At 39.7% G+C, this 26,593-nt stretch overlaps 1 protein-coding gene across 2 annotated transcripts in view; it reads left to right on the forward strand.

The window, feature by feature from the left end:
* The window catches only part of CTNNA1 (catenin alpha 1), a 120,263-nt gene that overhangs the window by 75,785 nt on the left and 17,885 nt on the right, over positions 1-26,593 (forward strand). For both annotated transcript variants that reach the window (XM_052816211.1, XM_052816212.1), the window contains exons 10-12: positions 9,494-9,586; positions 20,483-20,639; positions 26,155-26,355. In XM_052816211.1, the coding sequence (XP_052672171.1) occupies positions 9,494-9,586; positions 20,483-20,639; positions 26,155-26,355 (451 nt within the window). The remainder of the gene's footprint in view (positions 1-9,493; positions 9,587-20,482; positions 20,640-26,154; positions 26,356-26,593) is intronic.

Raw genomic sequence — 26,593 nt, forward strand, 5'->3', positions numbered from 1 at the left:
CTTGCCTATCCTCTGTTCATGAGATATAACTTACCTGGACATAGCTAGTTACCTTTGTGATAAAGGTATACACTCAGTGTTTGTGCATCTTACTCATTTATTAAAAATGAAGCACGAAATGGGAGTATCCAGCAGATCTAGAAATAAATCTGGTGTCACAAGATTATCCTTTGTGTCTATTAGCCACCCCATTTCCAAAGTTTATAGGAAGTTTATAAAACTAGCATCTTTGGAGGTAGGAGTGGACTGGCTTTTCTTATTCTTTAAATATTATTTCTTCATGCTTGCCATCAAAGGTGTGTATCAGTACTGAAAGATAGAGATGATGTATCTTGGGTGAAAAATGCAGACAAGCATAGCACTTGACACCCAAATCAAATATTGACTTGGAACGTTTTTCTGAACTTTGGGTATATTAATATCTCAAAACTCGGCATTTTCCAGGCTAGACTCATTATCAGTCATTACTGTGGTATCTGAGCACCTATTTTTCCTGTTCAGTAAGCTAATTTACAGGGGGAAAAAATCTGCAAACTCAAGTTTGTCTTTTACTTGCTTTTATTTTTAAGGTAATTGTGTATTACAAGGGAAATGTCCTTGCGCCGTGGTCTGAAGAAGAGAGGCAAAGTTAGTCCAACTTGAGACTAATTTCCTATTTTAAGATGGAGAGCAAAATGTCTCTTCCAAAGAACAACGACGTTTTCTGTAATTTGTCTATAGATAACCTTGGCAGCAATTTGAAACAGATGTCTTTAGTAAATGACCAGTATAACTCTAATGTGCCCTCTAAAGTCTGACACTCTTCAAGAACTGATGCACTTTCCTTGTAAGTTCATTTTATTAGTCAACTAATTCATAAATAAATTAAATTCTACTCATAGAGCATGCTTTCCTTACATTCATAATCAGTAAAGTAGGAAAGCCTTAGCTAAAAAAAAAGTTCTTCCATTTTCCAACAAAACTGGTTATACAAGTTTAATACATCATACATAAGTAAAGGCAAGTGACCTTTTAATAGGATAACTTTTGTTCTTGTAAGGGTTTTTTTGAGGCCAGTCTTCTAATGCTACACCAAATTATGCATGAAAGGGTCTGTAGAATGCTGCTAGAGATTAAAAATCACGTTGGAAGAGGAATAAGAGATTTCAGGCTAATCTTTCTATCCAGATTTCATTGTAAATACACATGGGAGAAGCCAGGTAATCAGTAATCTGACAGTGAAACTGATGGGAGAGATGAAGTGATTGAAGATGAATTTGAACCCTCACATATCTGGACAGCTGTTGGGGTGTTCGGAAACATTCTTTTATTTGAAAATCATCCCGGTTAGCTGCTGCTACAAAGAGGAGAGGCATTTCTGCCATACCTTTTCCATAGGGGCAGTCATTATGTTGGATGATTGTTGAGAGTGTGGGGTTTGGTCTTTAAACACTTGCGCCACAGGGGATGTGAAGGGTGTAGAATTTGGAGGTGAATGAAGTTAGGGTTTGGAAAACTATAGAATCATAGAATCATTTAGTTTGGAAAAGACCTTCAAGATCATCAAGTCCAACCATCAACCATGTTCTGAAGTGCCTTGTCTACATGCTTTTTGAATACCTCCAGGGATGGTGACCATGTTAACGTCCTTTTACCCCTCTAGAAACAGCCCTGTGTTTACTCTGTTCCTTTTTCCTTTAGAAACTTCAGGGAAGGGGAGATCTGTAAAAGAGGTCAGGAAGTATAAGCACAGTTGAGTACAGGTGCTGTTGATATGATGCCTTCAGAAGAAGGTAAAAAGCAATAGAGTCCTGGCCTGTTTTATTTTCCAGATATTTGAGTCTTAATTCCAACAGCATTTTTAAGTAGCTTTTGGGGTACAGCTTTTATAGATGTGGCATAAATGTTTTAATTCTTGATATATAACTAAAAGCCTTGATGCAGGTCTGGATTTTCATCATCTTAGTCATTAGCAATATTGGAATATTAGTCATGTATTGTCATCAAGGAGTTGCCTGTGTAGAGCTCATTCCTCTTACTATTTTGTTGCCTTCTTCAAGAGCATAATGTGTTTATAATTACCATTAAGCTTGCCATGAACAGTTGTCTGAATCACCAAAAACTGGTTTAAACAGCACCAAGTTGGAAGCCTTTAGTAAGATGATAATGCAGCATGCTCTGAGTGATAAGCAAAATGAGCTAGGAAAGAATTATGATTTCTACTTTGATAAACACAGATGCTTTTTTGGATAAGGATAATTATTCAGGTACTGTCCAAATATCACTGCTAGAAACACTTTTATTTCGAAGAAAAACATTTGTGTTGCTAAGAAGCATCTAAGATGAGGATTCGCTTTGAAAGTTTTAACTTAAGATCAGATCTACATTACATACCAGTGGTATGATTTCTGTCATGGTAGCTCAGATTGACTTGTGTAACTAATGTGTTTTGTGCTTATAACAACATTTTATCACTTCAGCTTGTTTGTCTGAGGAAGGAATAGTTCCTGTGCCAATAGTTACATCTGCTGCTACAGCTGCATCTACGAGGGGCACGGTGCCCACGTAGCACACTGGTATTCCTTTACCAGCTCTGCTCTCTGTCAGGTCTATAGAAAGGATAATCTACCAGTCTGGAAATAAAGGTATTCCTGTACTGCTAGCACTTTACTACTGTGGATATATTTTATGCTCTAGATGTATTAGTTCCCTTCAAACACTTCTTCCCCCTCTTTCATTGAAAAACTTCCCTGTTGGCAAGAGAGAGAAGGGCTCTCCCTTCTGCACTTGTTGCTCAGTAAATGGAGCCCAGTTCAGTTTGTTGTGATGCAGAAACTCTGGGTTTGCCCAACTGTGTGAAAAATTTCCCTTCTTTATGAAACCTTGACAACATGTGGGGTTGCATTCTGTTGGAGAAAGACATTTCCTCTGGGTATGGAAGGAGCTTGTTGTACTGAGCTTTCGTGGGACAGCTATACCTAGAATGGCACCAGGTAGCTGGAGAGGTTGTTGGGAGACAGCTCGTTTAGGTTGACAGCCAAATGCAAAGCTGTATTCCTTAACTAGATTTTTAGACACACAGATACAACTTGAAAGGTGCAGGTTTTGAGATTTGGTCCCAAAAGTGGTTACCCATGAAAATATTAAGCAATTGCCTCAATATTATAGGGAGCAGAGTACACAGAATATTGTCTCTGATCCCCTTCCTCTTCCAACCAGTTGCCAGCCTGTTGAAATAAAAAATCCTGAAACCCCAATTTCTTATTGTCTAAAACTTTTGAATCAAAACTGCAAACGTTTTGCTTGCCAGTTTTGTTCCATCTAGCTGAAATTTCCCCTCCATGTGTTTATAACCAGACTTGAAATTAAAATTGCTGTCATCTTCTGTGTGAGGTTGCGGAGCTCTGGAAATAGCGGTTATCTCAATTTTAGTCCATCGTTCCCCTCTGTGCTTTACATCTGGAGTTTTTCTGTGTGCGGCTTGTTTTATTTAAAGGCTTTTACTATTTTAAGTTAATACATTGGGATTCTGTTGCCCACAACAAGCTCTTGCAACGTACCTTCTGTGGAGCTGCAGCCACTTGCAACTACTTAAGTCATATAAAATCACAGAGGAGTTGACAGCATGACTCCCGGTAACTTGCTCCAGAGTCCCTATGGGCTTGAACCAAAGTCCTCCTGCCATCCCTCCATGCATTAAAGAAGTGGAACTGTTTTGCGTAATTCATAATTAGCTATGCCTCTGCAAAACTAGTGAGTTCATAGGATTATAGCTATAATGCAGACTTCTCCCTCATGCAGTACCTATTAGGACTGGATGTTAAAATGCTCACATTTGTCTTGAATATTGAGTGTAGTGTACAAGTGAATTAATAAATGTATGGACTTACTGAATAATAAGAGCCTTTTTTTTCTTTTAAGAGGGATGGAAATTACATAATTGACACATCTCTTCTGAGAGTCCTCAGTTGCCGCTTAGGTTTGCCAGAACAGTTGTTTCTACAGATAAATTAATTTCATGGGCTTTGACCATCATGAAGTGAATCTGGACTGTTTTCTTAATATGGGGGAGGAAGAAATTAGATGTGCTGTATTTGAATTTTGTGAGAGTATCAGATACACTTTTCTTTGGCAGGTCCTCAAGAAGAAAATGTTGAATGGCTGTCTCTCCATTCTTTTTTTTTTTTTTACTTTTAATATGGGTGATTTTAAGCTGCTTACAAGTGGGAATTTGCATTCCCAGAGAAATTGTAAAATGAAAAGTAAAAAATAGAGCAAGAAGCTGAAGTTTTGAAGTTTAATCAGACATTAAAATGCCAGGAACACCTTTGAAAAGCTTTGTTTCCATGTTGCTGAAATTCCCAAAGTATCTGTGTATAAATGGGTATGGTTTTGTTATTTTTGCATAAGGGTTCATGAGCATCTGTTATGAGAGGATACTGGTTAATGTTAAACCGAAAAGTTATGTTTTTCAATCGTAAGACAGTCTGAAAACTCTCTTACTTCTGCAACGCTATTTTTACAACTGCAGTTTCAAATGAGAGTAGTCAGACTCTTAGAATTCAATCAGTGTATGTTTGTCTCCTGCATAGCGATACATAATCCTTATTTATAACAATGCTGTGTGGCAGAGGCAGCTCTGACAACTTTAAATTATGCAACAATAAACACATTACAGAGCCTCCTTTGGATTACACCATTGCTGGATGATTGCATCCAGCACCCGTTTAGGAGGGCTTTGCGTACTTGAATTCCTGAAGAAGCTGTCCTAAAACATGACCTGTAAACAAGGAGGAAAAACTTGCTGTTGCATTTCTGAAGTCAATCCAGGTGCATGAAGCAAAGACTTTAATACAAACTCTCAGTGTCAGCCTTTGAAATCCTTGAAAAAGATTTAATGATAGAGATTATAGTCCCTTTTTTCTCTTCCGTTTTTTGTCTCTTATTGAAAAAGCAATTTGTCAATCCTTTAATAAACAGTTCCATGTAAAGTAACCCCTCTACCTAAGCTAGGATGTCAGTGCAAAGAGAAAGTTTAACAAGTACAAAGCAGTAGCAGTATTTCTTGATTATTTTCAACAGTGTAATTTTAGTAGCTTAGCAAAGACCCCAACCTTGTGTAGTTGAGGCTGCTATAGTCTTTGAATTGCTGGAAGACATGGCTCCTTAGTCATTATCTGAACAAATTTGAAGTTCAAAAAAAAAAAAAACAAAAATGTATTTCAGGTGAAAAAGGTAAAAACTGCCTATTGTCAGACAAGGCAGTTGTCTACAACAGCTGACAACACAAACATAGGCTGACAAATTGTCACTAATGGAGGAAAAAACTGCTTTAGAAATGTCAAGGTTTTTCCTGATTTAAAATTAGTAAATTCTGAAGCATCAAAATAGCTAGAATTTGAGATGGAATCGCTCTGTGACAGATGGTGCAATTTTTTTTTTTTTATATTGGAATTACACCTCCCTGCTAATAACTTATTCCTGATAGACCCTTTGCCCTGAGATGGTACCTGCTTTTAGAAGGAACGAGTTAAGTAATGCCTCCTCCAAAGGCATCATGTCATCTTGCAGTAGTCTGATGTTGTTGTTAATACCTATCCGATTTGAGTTTCAAAAACTGACCAGTGCATGAAACCCACTTCCCAGATGAGTTCGTCCAGCTTTGAGTTTTACTTGGCACCGGTTTGTTAGATCAGTTTGTAGAAATGGTTGTGTCCGTGCACTTCTTGATAATGCTCGGTGCGTTTGTCGCTGGGGGTAAACTTAACCCCCATTCATCTAAACATCAGCAGCTGCTTTGGGCCTATCCTGCTTTTTGGGATACATGAAGCCATCTTTGGGACATGGTTGTATACTCTATAAACTAGGAGAGCCTTGATATTGCAGCAAAAAGGTGCTTTTAAATTGGTCTGTCAGTGCTGCAAGAGGTATCTCTGAACTGTGTCAGTCTAGTTGCTCTAGCATGTCTTCATTCCCAATGTATTTTTAACGTTTTTCAAGAGATTGCTCATTATGGCTGATTATATTATTTGCGATCATTTTGTCTCCTTTGATGCCTGTGCCAGTAGTGCTTATGTAAAAGGGCTTGATGATACTGAATGGTAAGAATGAACAAATGCAGTGGGAATTCAATTGCTATTTTGCTCTCAAGCACAAGTGTTCTTTCTAAATCAAGTCTGACCACTTACTATGTCAGTCAGCTACGTTGTTGGAGACATGGAGCAACTACTTCATTTACATTTGATTTATGGGGAATTTTTGTTTGTTTGACGTGCTCTTATTTTATTTGGAAGTTTTAGATATGTATGATTTCTAAGTGCTCTGCATGCTTTAAAACAAATTTGGCTGTAGTTGATCTTCGTCTCAGTTGTAAGATCCTATGTATTATGTGTACCTGTCAAATAACTGGCCAGTAGTACCCTATCTTCTCTACAAACAGTGAGTTGAAGTTACTTGTCAAATATCATACAGGAGTTATTGATGATGGATTCTTTCAGGTAGTTTTGAAATTAAATTACTTAATCCTACAACCATCCACCTCAGCTGGTACATGCAATTTTAGAATTCATGCTGTAGAGCACCTGATAATGAATGATAATTTAGAATACCTCATTGTAATGTCATTTACAACTTGATTAATTAGTTAACATAGGTCTTCTTAAATTCAAATTTTAAGAGGTTTGTGAGCATTTTCCAATAGTTTGACAGTCTTCCCATGGGTGCAGTAAATGTTGCATTGCTGTGAATTTACAGCCATGTCCGCAGTATTCTGAAGTCACCTCTGCTGCTGCAACCTGCTCACTTTGCTCTGATGTTCAGCAAATAGTTTGCTGGGAAGTTTGTGTGCTAATCTGGCAGAGAAACTAATTCGCCAAAGCGAATAGCTTGCTTTTGGACGAGCATGCTGAAATGAAGTGTTGAGATTTGGAGACGCAGCAGTAGAATGGGATGTGGCAGCCAACAGTTGGATTGTCTTAAACTGCCAAAGACCCTCAGTCAGGGAAGCACACATGCTTCTTTCATAAAGGTTGGCAGTCCCAGTCGGGCAATTTCTAAAGAAGAATTGCCATCAGTGAGGTATTCAGAAGAAAAATGACTGTTCAAAAATGACTGTGCAAAAAAGCAAAATTTCATCATACTATGGTGGGGACACTCAATTATAAACTTCTTTGCCTCTCTGTATTCAGACAGAGCGGGGTTTCTCTGTGCTTGATTCATCACACTTGGCTTGAGAGAGAGCACAACATCTCCAGATATCGGAGAGGCTGATTTTGTAGTGCTTCAATGTCGCTTTTATTCAGCCCCTACTCAATAGAGCTTTGTGTTCTTCTCGCTCCTAGAGATTGTAACTGCTGCTGTGGAGGCAGAAACGATGTGGAAATATGGACCATAAAAAATACTGGCAAACTAGTGTTTCTCAAAAATATGACCTGTGCTTAAAACAACAGCAAAATCTTTATTTGACTTTTAAATCATGGCATCTTACTGTCTTCTGTTTTGGTTGGGTTTTTTTTTTTTTTTGAGCCTCTAAACAAAAGCATAGTATACTACAGCTCACTGTGAACTAGGGATTTAAGACATAGCAAATCTACAGGAAAACCCCCCTATGTTCAAACTAAAATCCCTTTCTGATAGGGCGTTATAGAGAGTACAGCTGTTTGGTGGTAGTGCCACGCAGAGAGGAACTAAGCTGGAGACTGTAGCAAATGTGGTAACAGAAAGGACGGAGAAAAGAGCCTTGGCTAAGCTGGGTGCAAGCTGCGTGACCTTGCAATGAACTGAAGACTTACTGCTACTTTGCCTCATAATATGTAGGTCTTGCCTACAAAGACTAGTGCAAAAGAAAGTTGAGGAGTAGGACACTAATATTTCTGAAAGTTGGTAGAGTTTTCTATGTCTTGTTGATGCTGCACAGTCTTTCTCTCAACTTCAGTTTGTTTTAATCCAAATATATGCTGTTGCATCTGTTTACTTGTGGAAACATACCTCTCTTCTTGACAGCACACTGTTTTGTATCCTTTGGAACTTGATTTGGAACTGGAGGGAGGAAAAGGCTGAGCGCTTTGCAATGGAACTTGCTTTTTGGTCCCAAAATTAATAATGGGTTTAATGAAAAACAGCATTCAAGTATATTGGCATGTGGTTGACGGTTTGTGGGACAGTAATGTATTCTGTGTGGGAACATCTGTCGTAAGGGAATGGCTTGGGAAGGGGGAAAAGCATGTGATATAGCTGCAGATACTACTTCAAAATGACTTGTGTATGAATGAACAGGATAGTTTAATTAAAGGGAGAATGCAATTTCCCCAGCTTATAGAGAAAAGTATATGGAGAAATCTGGTTCACTGGTGTTACTGAGCATCTGCTGGCTTGTGGTGATGCTTTTACAGCACATTTACTGAGGGGTTTTGCAGGTTGCTCTGTCTCTGAAAGGACAGTACTCGGTGTTCATCTCAGTTCACTTCATGCTATTTTTACAGCTTTCTGTGTTCAAATGGCTCAGAATAACATGCTTGTCATTCACCTGTCAGCTAGGAAATGTAACTTACTTCAGACTTCCTTCCCCTGAGAGTAGCTCCGATATGAGGAATATCTTCAGTTACCAAAATATTCTGTGCTGTCCCCTTCCTGTGTGCTCTTAAAAGGCAGGTGTTTACAAAAGATCCTCTGTTTCAAGATGACCTAGTTATGGATGCTGCTGTGCAGCAGGTCAAGGTTTTGGAGTAAAGTTTTTAGTATCACAAGATACTATTCAAATTTTGGAGAATTGTGGATGGATCTTCAAGATCACCTGTACCAGCAAATGGTTTTATTTGATGAATCGCAGCATAAATGGAGGGCTGGAGGAACATCTGCCTGATACGGCAGTCTTTGACTAGATAAGTAGTACACCAAGTAGTTGAAGCCAACGCATTCAAATCCCTCTATCCTGTCACAGAGGTGCACTCTGTGCAACACCAGCAAAACAGCTTGAATTTTGCAATACCACTGCAACGCTTGCATACATGAATTGCTCGATGAGCCTCCACGTTCTTTTGGGTTCACACGCAGTAGGATATAGAAATGTTTCAAGAAAAAGAGAGCATCCGTATGCTTACGGACATCAGAATACTTAATTCTCAGACGCATGGGAGCTTGATTGTTTTTTTTTAATTGTGTGGTTGCTGCTGTCTCACTCAAGTGGGAATGGGCTTTTTAACTGTAACTTCAAGTGCTGCCAATGATGCTTTCATATGTTTTACTGGAGAGAACTTAACTGAATCGGTGGTAACAATGATTTGTCTGTCCTGTTATGACTATGGTTTTATGATCTCATGTGTTATGATTTTATGACTAGAGAAGGAACAGATGTCATTAGTGGTTTCAAAATTGGTTAGAATTGAACGAATGTGGATGCTTTGTATTTCATGACAGGTTACTGGTCACTGTTGGGGGTGGCTAAAAAGTTTCCTACAGAGGGAAATAAAACCTAGTTCTAACAGTTGTGTTTTGTTTTCTCCCACCTCTGACACAGGTTGCCAACTTGGCCTGTTCCATCTCGAACAACGAGGAAGGTGTGAAATTGGTTCGCATGTCAGCCAGCCAGCTTGAAGCCCTGTGTCCCCAGGTAATGAAAAGCATAAGAACATAAGACATACCCTAATAAGTTGGGCAACTGGTCCTGCTTAGTACATGTTCTGACCTCTTACTGGCTATCTATGGACTTGCTACAGAACTTGACTTTTTCCTTAATATATGTAGAGAATGAAATGCAGCGTAGGCATCAAGACTTAGAAACTTTAAAATACATGACAAAGTAATTAGTGATACAGATGGGTCTTTTTTTACATAATAGCTCTAATTTCATTTGGCCAGGGTATTCTAGTAACCTGCAAGACAGTAAACCGGTGAAGCTTCAGTTGTTTACTGTGCACATTCATGTTGCAGGAAGATGTCTTGTGAAGATGCTACCACTGCTCCTGAGCACACTGTAAGATGAATTGTACATACATTTTTTTTTTTCTGAGTAGAATATAAATATGCCAAAAAAATTATTCGTGGTAGAGCAGGATCAGAGGAAGCTGGCTGTGCGTGAAGAGTTTGAACCTGGCTGAGACTACCTTTTAATTAATAATTTTTTAACGGAAACAAGGAAATTAAGTTTATATAAGCAGTAGACTACCCTCTTCCATTTTGACAGCCCTGATGTTTTGAATGTCAACAACTAGATACTTGGATGAACCCCTGAAGACTACAGTGCACTGTCAATTCTTGTAATTTACATTTTTTAAAGCAACAGGAAATTCAGATCTATAATATAAAAATAAGCTGTTATTGGTAATGAGGAGCTAATGGAAAATACGTACTCAAAAAAAAATTGGTCAAATGGCATTTTATGAAAACAGTGTGTATTGTCTCAGGATTATTTGGAATTTGTTCAGGTTTTCCCATCTATATTGGTCCTTCTAAAACCAGTTGAAAAGGAGAGATATGTTCCCCTGTACCCACCTCAGCAGGAGGGAAATTTTGAGGGAATAGGTGAAGACAGTGTGAAGAGCAGGACTATTTTACCTTTTCTATTATTTTTAAGTGACAGTCCTATTAAACAGGTGAAGATAGGCACCTGAGCATAAAATATTAAATACTATCTGGGAGGCCTTCTGTCATCCTGGGGTGAACTTCTGTGGTTCCCACTCCTGCATCAGACCCTGAGGCCGGTGCATCAGCTGCACTGGCTGTGCAGTTCTTTGCCTCCGACATCTAGGGCAAGTGGTGTGTATGGCTCATTAAAACCAAAGGTCAATTTTTACAGTAGGAACAAAGCATGTGGAAGAAAAAGCTTTTAAAAATACATCTTACCTGGTATAAGGGCTTGCTCTTTCCTAAAGTAACCAGCTAGGTTGGACGTAATTTTTTTTTTTTTTTTGGTTATCTCCAAGAATATGGGTGTCTAATGCATGTTGTTCCAAGCAAATGCTGATGCTTTTGAAAATAATAATCTTTCTTAAGTTAGGTTTTTTTTGAATCTAAATGTTTCTGGTAGTTGTCCAAGTCTGGGGAGGGTGTTTTCCCCTCCCCATTGCTGAAATTGTGTGTATTTCAAACTCTTCTCTTTGCTTTTCCAACAATTGCCTATTTAAATAAATCTACTCCTTTATAAAATAAGCACAATAGTCAACATGAAATAATTAACAAACTATAGTCAATAGTCACCAGACTGTAGTCACATTACTGAAGTACAGTTGTTAACCTTTGACTTCAGGGATTATGGATGATGTATTTAACACACATTGGAAGCTTTGATTATCTATAAATGGACAAGGGCTATAACTGATGGATTTTGACTTTACGAAGGTCACATATCTGAACTTCCAAGCCTGCAGTTTAGATGCACCATTGCACAGTCTTGCCTTAATTTCAGGGTTGTCGCCAAGAGATTAGTGAATGACACTATAGATGTTTATAGCACTTGAGAGAGTGCTTTTATATTACATTACATGTTCTCTGGTTAATTCTTTAATGCTCTAAGAGTATTTAAACATGTTGTGAATCCTAAGAGATAATTAGGGGCACTTGTCTAAACTGTTTTACAAATGGCATCTGTGTTTTCTCCTAACAAGACAAAAGTTTGTCTTGTGCAGTCTAAGTGGCGCAGCACACTATCATCCTCCTCAACTGAGTTACTGAATGGTCCCCAAACTTTGATTATCCTGTATAATCTCTAAATGTTTCTAGATATAAGAGATATAAAGAACAGCATAGTGGGATTTTGTTTCCTTTTTCAGACAATTATCTGTTTATTTTGAAGTGTTTTGCTGATGAGATTTGCAGCTGCTTCTTGAATTCTTTCAGGTGACTGTGCTGAACAAGTTGTGAATTAGGCATAAAATACAGATTTAATTCAACACTATCTGTTTGGTTTTTTGGTGGTAGTTTGTGGGGGTTTTAGGTTTTTTGTTTTTTGCTTAGATGGTATTTTTCCAGGAAGATGCTGGATTTGGAATGAGTCAAGTCAATCGGTAATTACAATACTCTCTGAAACTCAAGTGAATATGTCAATATCACACGGAAATACAATGTATGAAACTTAATTCAAGGTATTGCTGTTGTTGAAAGGATGAAACTGAAATTTAATGCACTTGAGTCCCAGATAACCTCTTAAATAGCTTAGCTGAGTTGAGGCCATTCTGGGAGTAGGGAACTCCTGGTTAAAGAATGATTTCTGCAGAAATCAATCTGTAGAGTTAATTATAAAAGCTGTATCTCAAATAGAGCAGTTATTCGGTCCCTTGCCATAACTAGCCTTTTTGAGCCAGGAGCAGGAGAAAGGAACATGCAACACTTCAAATTGGTTAGGGAAATCTTGGAAGTTTTGTTGATGCAGGCAAGAATTCAGTCGTTGCCAGTGTCACCTACAAGTTCAGATGTTCTCAGGTTTGAAATTTAATTATTTGAGGAAAAATATGTGGAAAATTTTTCATCTGAAAATTCTCTACAAAAGCCAGCAGTTAAATTTGTTTAGTGTGGCTACGTTACTGGAAATCAGCTCTTCCTCAAGAGTAACATCATCCTTCCTGTTTGTGAGTCCCCAGCCAATTAAGACAGAAATTAATGCAAAGTTGAAGATTTAATGTGATATTTAGAGCTCCCGTTTGATGGTGCAGAAGGAACCGTTAGGAAGAGCTGTGCATGCTCTGCAGTAGCCAGCTGGGTGACTTGTGTTAGTCTGGGTTTACAGAGGAGAAATAAGGCAGCATTAGGGGTCACTGGTGTTTTTCTTCATGAAGCCTTGACTTACAAGCCTGCCTGCATTCTTTTTTTGAGGACATGCATTGCCGAAAGTCTGTATATCAAAGTGAGACAACTTTGTCCAGCATCTCACAGGAGCTACCTGCAGTCCTGCAGCTTCATGCCTTGCTAGATGGTAGGAGAAACAGGCCAGTCTATGGTGGGTTAAGATGAAGGAACAAAAGTCCTCCATCACTACTGTTAAGCATTATTTAAAAAAAAAAAAAAATTTAAGATGTCTTTCATAATGGAAATGGAAAAGTACTGCTGTGAAATGCTTGGAATAGTTGCCTGTTCCTCCATTTGCCTAGCAGAGTGCTGGGGGAAGTTTTCTTTGCCTTCTTGCTAAACACAGAGCTTGCCAGTGGTAAATTAGCGAAAGATTTTGTTTATCTCGACTCAAAAACCTGGATCCTTGCTCGTAACTCTGGCTTCTGAGTTCCGTTTCCAAGAAGTACTTGCTTTGGGAGCCTGCAAAAGCTGTTTTGTAACAGCATTTTGCATTAAAGATGTCTGAGAAGAGAGCTTAGCCATAGGAGTGTTTCTGATCATACAAGCTGTAGGTGTTCAGAAAGCAACAGTGAAAATGCCCCAGTACAGCTCTTGAAAAGAAAGAGTGTTGCTCCAGCTTTTTGATGTGACAGTCTGCTGTCACTTGCAGCTGTTACCAGTTATATGTTGACTTTCTTGTTCTTTAAAGCCTCTGTGAAGTTCATCTAGAGACTTCTAACCAAATTGCAGTCAGGCTGAGAATGTTAGAAAATAATTATGGATTAGAATTTCCATCAGGTTTGGTGTTTGCTTCTGCCAGCAAAAGCTGGAGCCCATTGCCCTTCAGACTGATCATCTTCTGGGAAGTGGGTTGCAGGAGCAGGGTAGACCTGCACTTCCCTGGTGTGGACATACTGGACCCGTTCTCCCATCTGTAGGGCAGGGCTTGCTCTGAGCCAGTGCTGGTTGCCTTTCTCCTCTGCCGCCCATCCTCCTTAGAAACACTGCCAGGCAGCTGTTCTGCCTGTCCTTTCTGTGCTCCCTCTATCTATGCTTACCTTAGCACAGACAGCATGTTTGACATAGCTCACCGTCCCCTGCACAGTCAAGTGAGTGCTGCCCATTAAACAGACTCCAGATAATTCTTGGATTAAATCACATTTTTTATAAAAATAAATTGGCTCTTCTCATATTAACATCTTGTTTTAATAATTGCTGTTCCATATCCTTACATTCCAATTTTGAAATGCTTGAAAAGCAATTTGCTGCTTATAGATTTCTGATGAGGCAGATGGTTACATATGCTGATCACACCTACTGACATAGACAAAATACCATATCATAAGGAATCCCATGTAGAGGTTCCAAATAGCATGAAAACTTTGTTTAAAAGTTGCAGCATCTTAGAGAAACAAAAAACCCCCTCCAGTCCACCCCCTCAAATCAACCGAACCCAAATGTGACGGGCAGACTTTCTCTCCTCCTTCAGTCCCCAATTACTGCCAGTTCTCTGGTGGCTGTTGGAGAAGGAGATAACTTCATTTTTCTTGCAGTAAAGACTTAACATTGAACAATTGTCCCCTTTTTTCCTTCTCTTTGAAAGACTGTCAGATTTTTTTGAATGTGCTAACTAGCAGATCTATCTCCAGACTGTTTAATTACAGGTGCTTGAAGCATTTTATTGGCATTGAGTAGAAATCCTTACATTAAAAACTTAACACTTGGGTTGCAGTTTTGTATCATGCAAGCTTGCTGTGAAGAAGAGCCAGCACAGGATAGGAGTGGTCGTCAAAGAAACAGTATTAGAAACTCAAGCAGTTACTGATGCATAAAAAGAAGCAAAGATAGGAGAAAGGGATTTAGTTCTGTAGAAGGAGGTATGTTAGTGTGTAAGGACCGTATGTTTTCATCACAGGCATAGTATGATCTGTGGAGTGCAGTAGCTGAACAGTGTCCGGAAGAGACATAGAGTCCCTGAAACCCTCAAAGTTTCAGCACTTGAAGTCAGTGAAATGCAAAATGAAGCAACACAAATGGACATCAAAACAAACAGCACCAAAATTCTTGCAGCTTCTACATTAACTGGTACTGTAATATCAGTCCTCAGCTACAAATGAAAATGCTTTTTCCATATATGGGGAAGTTGATAGCATAATTATCTGTACACAATATGCACACAGTAAATACTTTGACAGTAGTATATGCTAAACTGGAAAAGGTCATGTTATTCCAGTAAAAGTGAGTATCTGTGGGTCATTATAGCTCTGTAACAAGAAGAGAAATATCTCTGCAGAGATGCCTGCAGTCACTCTGTGCGTAACTTGCAGGAAAGGAATGTGCTCAAAGTACCTTTTATACATTGGAACAAAGTATTGGAAATCAAAGCAAACCTTTCCTTCTTCTTTTGGTGCATGAGCATGTGTACACTTGCTGGTCACTGCCTTTATAGTTAGTGAAAGTGCAAAACAACCTCCTGTATGTTTTGCTTCCGGGCATTTCAGCTCATCAGAGTTTGCAGAGTGATCTTTGCCATATTGAAGTATGTGGAGAGCTAGCACACGTAGACATGTGATGCAAACCTGGGGTTGGAGGTTACTGGAAGTGACTTAAATGTCCTGCTTATGAACTTTTTTTTCCACTCAGAGCAGAACGCAATCAGGAGCAGGGAAGGAGACATGAGTAGGGTGAACACTGGAGGTAACTTTGGCATCTGGCATATGTAACATTAAATTATGAGCAGCTTCTTACAAACTGCCAGTAAGCAAGCTATGCTTTCTTTAATACAGAAAAATATGAGCATTAAAATCCACCTGGGCAAGGGGAGAGTCCTGGCTGGGCTCAGCTGGTGTGGCAGCTTTGGTGGTTAAGTCATGAATTCATTTGTTGATCATTTGGAAGGCTGTGATCCGTGAATCATGTCTTTGCTTCTACCCTACAACTAGCCCTCAGTATCACCAGAGGACTCTGTGAGGCAGGAATAAAATAGAGCAAATGAGGGGCACTGCGTGGTGCAATTACCAGTTTTGGCAGGTTGAATAAGAGACTTCTTCCATTCAGCCTTGTGCTGAGGTTGCTCCAAAAGGCAAAGCTGAGATCACTGCTTCTGCCCTTGCTTGTTCTTGGATCTTCTTCCCAAAGCAAACTCGATCCTGTGGTGTGCTTGACGAGCTCCCTTTCACATACTCCAGAATAAAACTGATTTTTGCATCCCAGCTGGGGCTTGGTTTGTGCGTGTCCCTTTTTCCTCTGCCCCTGAGGTGATAGCTGATGGGTATGTGCTTGTTTTATTAGCGCCACCCCCCCCCCCTTTTTTTTTTTTAACAAATGCAAACTATCCTGGATTTGAAGGCCATGGAGCTACTTTCCAACTCATTACCCAAATGCCACAAGAAAGCTGGTAAATCAAGATCTTTATTTAAAAACAAAAAACAAGTGAGTTACTTAGGAACTGCAGATGTTTTGGTTGTAAAGAAAAGGTGCGTAGTGAGGAGAGGGGAGGGGACTGAGTGTTTGCTTTAGAGCTTTTGAAACTGAAAAACTCCTTGTTGTGTCACAGTAGCATCCTAAAACCAATACTACAGGATGCAGGGCAAGGCTAAACCAGCTGCAGAAAGAACAGTCTCCTGTAAAGAGAAAAAGGTCCCTATCAAAAAGACTGAGGCAAAAAATAAAAAGTGCTTATAGCCATTGAAATGGAGAGTTATGTGGCTTACAGACATTGTGTGCACTGAGACTATATTAAGATACAACACGTAGGGATTGCAATGCAAAATAAATAGGTGATAGTTTTCTTCCCCCAAGTGATGTTTCTTCCTTTGGCTATGCCAGCCAACTGTTCTTTGTAGGAACACCACCGTGTATAAAAGCTTTCCTTTAGCCTCTATATCAGCCTTTCAGATCGGGTGCTATAAAGATGAGGCTAGAAGCCATCCTAAATTAAGCCTAAAAAAAATTAATTCTGGCTGACCCAATGGCTTTAGCTTACACACAAGTATATCTAAGGTTAAGGTGTTTTCTGTCCTGGAATAGCTGTGCTTTTTAAAAGAGCTTCTGGGCAAAGTAGCTGCAGTCTTGTAACCCAGGGAGAAGTAGCTCTTCGGGGAACCTTAGGGAGTCCTGCCCTGCAAAGGTATAAATATATAAATTCAGTCTGACACCTTTAGTTTTAGTTGGGGGAGTGGGGGGAAGGAAAAAAGAAGCGGATTCTTCCCATGAAAGACATGAGAAGAGGATTTGAGGTATGGATTGAGAAATCAATTGCAAGTCTTTTGAATCCTAAGCCTCCCCAATCTCGAAGCGTTCATTGCCAAGTCCTGGCTGCTGCCGCAGGAAGCTGCGAGGTAGAGGAGAGCAACTCCAAGTAACTTGCTGGAACCACGTTATCGAGCATTGGGCTGTCTGACTTGAACATTGCAATTGCTGCATGAAACAAAGCACCGATAAAAATAGTGTGTTTTCTTGCCATGCTTCATTTCCTTCTGGATAGTCTCAAAATGTCCCTGTTTGATTCTTTTCTTTGTACGACTTCAGTGAGTCATTGTGATCACAGTGCTCTGGCAGCATTTTGAAAAGCTCTGAAATACAGAATATTTCCTTGAAATTGCTAAATGTTTTACATGGAAGCAGTTACATTTCAGGTAGTCTGGACATGTTCTTCCTATTTTTTGAACTATATATATACATCTCCTTCCTGTAAGAGTTACTCATATTTTAAATTAATTGCCCAATGCTTCATGTTTTTTGGAGAAGCAATAGTGTACTTTAATCAGTCCCTTCCCCCTCCCCCACAAGTGTTCTTTTTTAGATAATAAAGGAATCATAGTCTTGCTACATACACAGACTATTTAAGATCCAGCATCCCTGTCCTTTTCCCATGTCTATCTAAGCATCTGTTGGGAAAAAAAAATCAGTCACTCTGTACCGGATACCAGGCATTATGTAAGAGCATATTTACTTGAATAGATAATTTGCAGGGTTTCGTCAGTAATCCCTGGAGCATTACCTCAAGCAGACATGTGAGCTGGGTCCAGGATAACTTGCCCACATAAATGCTAAGCTGTGCATAGAGTGAAGGGTTTTATCACCCCTGCTAAAACTGAATGTTGTGATCACTTTGCATGTGGAGATAGAGTATGTGCTACAAAAAAGGACTATTGAGTTGTCTGTATCTGCTGTCTTGAATTTCTTCCTATGCACACACGTACCTGTGTGGGTTTCCGAAGTTGTAGTTTTGTCTTTAGCTCCACAGTGACACTTGATAGCCTTTGACTTCCCCACCAGGTTGTCCTCATCTCTAGCACTATTGGCTGCTTTCCAAATGAAAGACACATCTGCTTGTAAGGGAGATCTTACATGCTAGTTTTGCTTGGCCATTTTTTAAAAATATGTTTGCCTTGGCCATGTGTTTTTGCTGTTGTAACGTATTAAAAAAATCTCCTTTTTTTCAGTTGGACAAGCTGCCTGTTGGGAGGATGATGGTGCAGCTTGTGCCTCCTGCATTTGGATTTGGTGATGATGCCCGTTTTGAGTTTCTTGAGCACTTGCAGAGCCCTGTGTGACAGCTCTTCCATCACATGTGAAGAGTTGCTTAATGTGGGCATCTGGGGTTGGACATGTGCTGTTGACAAAGATTAATTGTTCAGACAAATGCTGCTGTCCAGACATACATCACGCAGGTACACAGGCCATATGTTCCTTCGACGTTAATGCTGACCTGTCTCAGCGCTTAAAGGGTGTTTTTCATATCTGATATTAGCCAAGGCAGCTAGAAGAGAGCAGAAAATGGCCTGACCCTTGGTATCGCCATCTTCTGTGTCTCGGTAGTTACAGTTACTAGCAGGATAAAAGCTGAGAACAAATTTCTGGAGCATTGTCTGGTTCACCGTTTTTGTTTCCAGGACACTTGTTATTTGGATTCATCTTCATAAAACTTTGGATATCTAGATTTTGATTGATAGGTGGATAATTCATTATGTCAATCAGACTAGGGCAATAAATGGCGGTGACTAGACTTCAGAAGCAGAGCTTTTGAGCAGAGGACAGGTTTCCTTTTCTAAAACCTCTATTTCTGTTTGATTTTAAATTTTTAAACATGACTTTTTTGGGTGTTGCAAGACTTCTTTGAGGGCTTTCAGGACTTGAGAACCATGATCTTAACAGGCACCGCGAGTGAGGGTAGCAGAGCAGTGTGGACCATGGCTGGCAGCAGGTCTGTCTCTGAAGAGACATCCTGATTATTGCAGCTGCCTACACAGACGGTGTGACTTCAGTGGCTGGTTTAAGGAAGGGGAAGCAGCAGAGGACCCCACGTTCTTTGTGAAGGACGGGGATACTCTTGTTATTGCCATGGTTCAAAGGCATGTTTCATCCCCACAGGTCTCCTTAACAGATTGCCTCTCATGCCAAATTGTTTCTTGCATTTTTCTGTGTTATCAAACCCATCGAACCCATTTTGATTTGTGACCCAGACTTGCAGCCTCCATCTCCAGAGGCAGGATGGTAGCGTGGAGAGCAGTATAGCTTTTCTGTGGATTTTCCTTAGTCACTGCTAACTTCTAGCATCTCTTGGGTGAATCAGCCTCCTTCTCCTCCCTGATTCATTCGGTGCTATTGTGATATGTTTGACATCACCATCATTTCCATGTTCAGTGACTTATATATTTTTTTTTTTTTAAATGCTTTGTGACGCTTTTAAATGAAGCAAGTAGAGAAAGTAGATTTTGGAAAACCAGGAACATCTGGTGCTTGCATGTTTTGTTCGGCAACTTTGTGAAATTAATATGGTCCTGAAGTAGAGAAGAAAAACTATACATTGAACTTGTAAGTTAATTAGCTCTAACTCTCAGGTGCTTGAAAACAAAGTTAGGATTGTCACGTTGGTCTGACTGCAGATGGTTTCTCATGCCTGGCATGTTTCCAGGTCATTCTGCTGGAGCAAAGTGCAGCAAGAACATGAGCAGGCTTTTGAGATTGCTTTTTTTTTTTTTTTCCCCCACACCCAAAGAAGCTTTTTTGGTCATTTAACTGACTGATTAGTTGGCACAGCATAAACTTAGTTACCCAGCAGTACGTGTAGCATTTCTTCTGCTTAGAAAAACAAGGATCTGGAGTAAATTAGTCTTAAGGTTTGAAGAAAATTAGTAGGGGGGTGTTCAGGAGGAGCATCAAATAGTATCCTCTCCTCCTGTTCCCTGGCTAATCTGCCTCTTCTACAGCTGTAACACAAATCTCAAGGTACTATAACAATTACTGGCAAAGTACAGAGTAAAGCTTTAAGGAAAAGAAGATAAATACAAAATTTATCTTTAATTTTGTATTTGCATATTGTTTCTATTTTAGACTGTGTAAGATTAATCCTTTTTTGACCTTTTTTCTCAGGTTCTGGCAAGTAGCTTAGGAAATGCAGCCTCCAGTGTACTGAATGTCATCCTGTCTAAAATACTTAACACCACAACCTGCACTGAGAAAGCAACACCTTTTTAACATGAGCTGTTAAAGAAAGGTGAAGCTAGCTCTTGTGAATACTTGCCAAATGTTTTTGTTTGTAATAACTAACCATAATAAATGTGGAAGCAGGTATGAGTTGGATGTGAGAGCAACAGAATAAAACACTTTTGTGTTTAAACATCAAGTTCCTGAAAACTTATGAAACTTGCTTTGTTTGCTGTTGAACTCATTGGATAAACATATGGAAACTAATTGTTTCATTAAGGGTATGTTTTAAAAATCCAGAGGTATTTTACAGGTCATTAATGCTGCACTGGCTCTGGCTGCTAAACCCCAAAGCAAGCTGGCTCAAGAAAACATGGATCTCTTCAAAGAGCAGTGGGAGAAGCAAGTCCGCGTGCTGACGGATGCTGTTGATGACATCACTTCCATTGATGACTTCCTGGCTGTATCAGGTAATCAGGGGGTTGATTTCAGAAATAATCACTCTCGTAACTGAGCTCATTCGTGGAAACAAGTGGTTTCTACGCATGCTCTGGAGTCTTCTCGGGTTTTTGGAAGGGATGGTGTTGGTACACTTCACCTGGCAAGCGTCATCTTCTGCCGAGTGAGGTGTGAAAATAGAGCAGGAGATCTTGGCATGAGGAGAAGAGGTATTTTTATAGTGTGAAAACAGCAATAGTTTAGTTCAGCAGGTACTCTAGAAACCTGTCACTGCACTTAAGGCGTGTGCATGCATGAATGTATATATTTACATGTCAGTAGACAGATCAGCTTAAACATAGTGAAAGACACTTTATGTCTCAAGATTTTGAATTGCTAGCTGAACTACCGATGAATTACCATCTAGCTACTGTAGACAAACCTCACTGGTAACATTGGGGGAAATAGAATATGTTTATGTTCAAGTTATGAACTAACAAAAAAGATGATCATTCAATTCACCTTAGACTCTTCTTATGTAAACAAAAATGAACATCAAATTGTGGTCATACAAGTTAATTAAAATACAACTGTTCATATAGAGAATGTTCTGTGAATATTTTTAACCATGTCAGCTTTAGTAAAGTTTTTTAAAAAGATTAGATCATTATAATAGATTAATAATTCCATTTGGCAAAGTGCTTGCCAAGATAGTCCATTTTATCAGCATCATTGATAAAGACACACTATTAGCTGCAGTGACCTAGAAATAAGGGGGGGCATTTTTATTTTAACATCCTCTAATTCTGCTCTAGTCAGAGAACATGGTGATATAACCATGTGAATTTTGTCTGCAACAGCGTTCGCAAATTATCGCTACAAAACTGAGGGTCTAATTTTCCTGGTGCAAACAGGCTTGGTCATCTCAAATGACCTAAAAACTCCAGTTGTAAAGAGAGATTTCACAGGAGAATGTGTAGAGTCAGAAGTACCAGGTGAACATAGCTAGCAAATGTAGATGAAAAATTAAGGTCCTGAATTAAAAGACCATCTCTTTCTTTTCTTTTCTTTTTTTTTTAATTGGAAAAAAGAAAAAAACAACAACAACAAAAAAAAACCCTAAACCCCAAGTAGTGTTTCTATGATGAGTCACCTGTATTATCATACATGTTGTATTGTGGTTCCCTGGGTTCTGAATAAAAATTTTCTTTGCAATGAGTTAGCATAAACTTACTAGGCAATTGAATGTCCTAGTTCTTTGTATCTGTCTGCGTGCTCATCGTTGCAGCAGTAGCTGAAATTGCACAGCTGTGAGGAGCCTATTTCTGGGGAAATATATTTAGAGAGAATTGTGTGCTGCAGTTCATGGCTCCACTTGCAGTTTGCCCACAAGTGTACAAAACATTTCAAAGAGAAAAAGCTGTTAGTCTGTGAAAATGCAGTCTGTATAAAGCTGCCTTACGGTATTTCACTTACAGGTGTGGCTCAAAATAGGTCAAGCCGCTGGAACTGAGTGGTCTGCATCCTTGTATAGGTCATTCAAGGAGATGGGTACTCTGCTTTTGAGGGGACAGGTTATGGTGTTGGCCCACTGCTGAGTTGCTCTGAAGAGTTTCAAGGGCTTGGCAATAAGCAGGGAACGCTTCTTTTCTGGGGCAGTGGCAGGCTGACTCAGGAGAGAGTTCACCTCTAGTGCGTGCTTGCCACCCAAAATGATGCCATGGAAATGCTGTAGTTTGAGACTACTTCAGATGCTCAAGTGCATTCAGCAATTATATGTATGTGCTGCGTTATCAAAGAGATGTTAGAAAAATATTAAAACAATATTTATTGTTTTAAATGTCATTTGTTTGAACTTTGATAAATGTTTTCCTTAGAAATGCTACAACTCCAATGTGTCTGCTAAGAGTCTAAACATCTCTTTGGATAAAATCATGATGGGTATGATTTATACCAGGCTCCGTTTGGGGCTATTAGGATGTTTGTATCAGTTACTAACTGGGAAGTAAGCGTAATTTAGAAGAGTTTTGGTGAGTCTTTGTGTGTGTATGTGTGTATATATATATATATATATATAAAAAAACCAAACCACATTCCTACAACGTGTTTTGCTATCCGTCATGAAGTATATGCTTCATTGTTCACCTTATGCTACATAATTGTATCAATTATCCACAAGTAAACACTTGATGAAAGAGGTGTTGGTTTTAGATAATAGCAGAGTATCATAGAAGAAGGATACTTAAATGCACAGTGTTGCAGATAAGCTTACAGGTTACAACATTTTATGAAGGGCATAGCACCGGAAGGGCCCTGTTGAGTTAGGACAATGGTCTGGCGGTGGCAAATTGTCGGGGCACGGGAGATTAATAGCAGAGGAGTCCTGTAGCCTAAAGATCTTTCCTGTATGCTCCCAACCATGAGTGATTTGCAGCCCAGGGAGCTCTAGCATCAGAGGTGCTATCTACCGAACAGTCCTTGACAGATTTTCCTCGTTTAAGCTTGTGTTAGTTGCTCTTTTGACCATTATAAACCGCTGGCATCTCCATCATCCTGTGCAAAATTCACAGCTTAACTGTGCTCTGGGTGAAGAACCTCCTCACTTTTGCAGTGTCACCTTTTTGCTTCATTTGATGCCCCTAGTTGTAGTAGAACATGCTGAAAAGGGTTTTTTCCCTACTCACTTTCTTCATGCTGTTTGTAAATGTACAGACTTCTGTCATATGTTTAGTCAGTCATCTCTTGACTACAGAGTCTTTGCCTGTTTCATTATTCCTCATTTCAAAGCTCTTCTGTACCTTCTGTAATTCTTATCCCTCTTGTTAGTGCCTTCCCTAAGTACTCTGGGAATGTTTGTGTGCCCACTATCTCTGTTCTTTAGAGCAGTTGCTGATAGCACCATGTTATTGTCAAATTCAATGTTCTGAAATTACCTGGATCTCCTTTGAAACCCTCTAAAAAAATCATTCCATTTGCTGCCTTCTGTTCCTCTGCTGCTGACAGAGTTTTAAGTGAGAGACTGCCCATCGCAGTGGAGCTATTTCATCTTAAGAGCCTGAAGATGAATGTTGCCTGGGCCTGATGATTGTCCTTCTTCATTATGAGATGAATACTGTATTTACAAGTGTATGAACATTCAAGTATTTGTTCCATAACCATGTCTATTGACACTGCTGCTTGACCTGGTTCCTCCAGTGTCCCTTGTCAAGAGAAGGTCCAGCATGGAAATTGTTCTAAGACCTTCCATAGGGGACACAGCAGAGAAGCGGAGTTATATTTATGCTTTATCTCCTGACTGTTGCTCTTTTGGTTTTGATCTCCTGTAGCCCCCAGACTCCCTTGCAGGCTTCTTGGGGTGTTTGGAAAAGGATTTCTTAATCCCTTTAATGGGGAGGTGGGTGGAGATGGAAGGTGTTTGGTGGGGGTGGATTGAGGATTGACAGTCTTGGGGGACTTCTAATTCTGTTAGCTTTTCACAGTTTTATGTATTTCCTTGTTTGCTCTAAAAATCATTTTTATTGGAAAATGTCTTTGTTGCCAAACCACACCATTTTTTCGCTATAGTTATTTTGGTAGGACAAGATCCCTTTGCCGTTGCCTATGTTATATTCTATTGCTGTGAGATTTTTCTCCTGCTCAGCAACAGGAAGGCTGTTAGCTTTGATGCAGGACGGCATTATCACGTCCCCGAAGGTGGTGGCGGTGAACCTGTGCATCAGCATTTCTGGGGCTCCGCCACCCTAGTCTCAGCAGATGGCATTTTGTGCCAGACACTTGTGGTCCATATGCCTGTAGGACAGGTAGCACTGTGTGTATGTATATGCACAGAGAACAGTGTCAAATCTTATTTGTTATCATCCAACTGGGGAGTATAACCAGAGTGGAAGCACCTGACAGTCCCATACTTCCCTGGGGCCCCTTGCAGACTTCCCCGTGGCAGGGGTTATCTTTCCCTGGAAGTGTCTTTCTGGCCACTTCACATCTGCAAAAGACATTAAATGATCAGCAGGCATTTAAATATTCATCTTCATTTTGTCCATGCCTTTTATTAAAGTTTGTATAATCCAAAGAGGCTTTTAAATGGTCTGTGGCTTAATTTATTCGTTAAGGAATTCAAGCAATAAACAGTCTGTGTTTTGGCCTGACGCCAATGCTTTTTCTTTTTACTGTTGCAGCTTGCAGGGATGTCTGTCTCTTGCTTTAAATACCGAAACTCGGTGTGCTCCTTGCTGCAGCTCTTGTACCTTGGCTGCCTACTCAGTGACTTGTCAAATCACTAATGAACCTGCGCTTCTCTCTTTGGGCCACATTCTGCCCTCAGCTGAACTTGTTCAGGCTGTGTTGCTTCAGAGGTATTTCACAAGTGTATTTTTTGTCCAGGTTGCTTACAGAAGTCTTGCAATATTGCACCTGGCTCTGTTAATTTTATGTAAATTAAGTGTAACACTTCCAGCAGCAATCCTTTCAGCCAGTTTATACAAATCCTCTATCAGTCAACTCTGTGCTTCTCGTTTCTACAAACTCTTGCAAAATGGCTCTTTTACTACCTGCATAGGGAATAAAAGCCACTTCAGTGGCACGGGTTGGCAGTGTAGCATGATTAAGTCAATGGTAAATAACGCTGGAAACTATTTTAAGTGACAGAGCAGAAATGTTTCCAAGTTGGTTTCTTACCAAGCAGCCCAAATGCTGATGTTGGATGGCAATATCAAAGCGTTGGTACTGCTATGTTAAAGAGGTGTCTAACAGAGTTTGGAAGACCTTTTGGGCAGGTTTCCCGAAATAAGGATCCCAACCTCGTTAGGCATCTTCAGAAATCTCTTAGGGGTTTTATTCATCTGGGGCTTGTTGGACTTGATAAATGGGGGAAAGTATCTCTGTATAAAAAAGACAATGTATATTCTAAAAGTAAATTACAAACGGAGGTCTTGGCTTTATTTTTTGTTTTCTTAAGAGGCAATGAGTACTCTGCCACTGGAACACTTTCTGCATAAATCACCGCATATGTTGTGTCTTAAATTTGAATGGAGGACTAACAGTTTAATAGTCTCTGATGGTATGTGTGTGGTTGTAGGAAAACACTATGCAGGAAGCTAGAAACGTGCAACAAGTTCCCTAGTCTATTATAGCATTGAGTGGATTAGGTGTGGCGCTGGGGAAGGTGCCTCATTGCCCCACACACGTGGAATGATGGGGGAGTGGTTTGCAAATATTTGGAATAAGGGCTTTGGCAGTCCAGGGTAGGAATATGGAAGGAAATACGTTAGGGGAGAATTCAGCTAAACTCAGCTTTTCTGTTGGTAAAATCGAGTACAAACGGGGGCAAGAAGTGTGGATGCCAGTAGGTCGATGGACTGATGTGGTTTTTTGACACCTAGTTTGGAAGGGCAGCTGTTTGCTGGTTGTGTAGCAAGCTTAAAAATTAATGCTTTACAGCATCGCGCTGGAGGTTTTATAGAGGAGGCCACAAACTGAGAAACTGCAATGCTGATGACTGCAACAGAAAAGAAGATATTACCACCTAAATTCTCCTTCTTTTACCACCAGAGAATCATATTTTAGAAGATGTAAACAAATGTGTCATTGCTCTTCAAGAAAAAGATGTTGATGGTTTAGACCGCACAGCTGGTGCAATTCGAGGACGTGCTGCTAGAGTCATTCATGTTGTCACTTCTGAAATGGATAACTACGAACCTGGAGTCTACACTGAGAAGGTGTTGGAAGCAACAAAGTTACTGTCCAACACAGGTAAGAGTCAGTTACTCCCAAGAGCCCTAAATTCATATTGCTTACAAGTGCATGGGCAACCGGATACTAATGTACCTGTGAAATCTGTTAAATACTCTATTTACATACTATAATGAAAATTAGTGGGAGTTATTTGCAGAGCTGTTGCAAAATGAGAAATGTAATTTTGCTGTGTTGACTGGCTTAAAACTCAGCAGTGCACAAGGTCTCCCTGAGTGTGCTTGCTGTCATTGACTGA

The sequence above is a fragment of the Harpia harpyja genome, chromosome 20 (genome assembly GCF_026419915.1).
Source record: "Harpia harpyja isolate bHarHar1 chromosome 20, bHarHar1 primary haplotype, whole genome shotgun sequence".
NCBI classification, from domain to species: Eukaryota; Metazoa; Chordata; class Aves; order Accipitriformes; family Accipitridae; genus Harpia; species Harpia harpyja.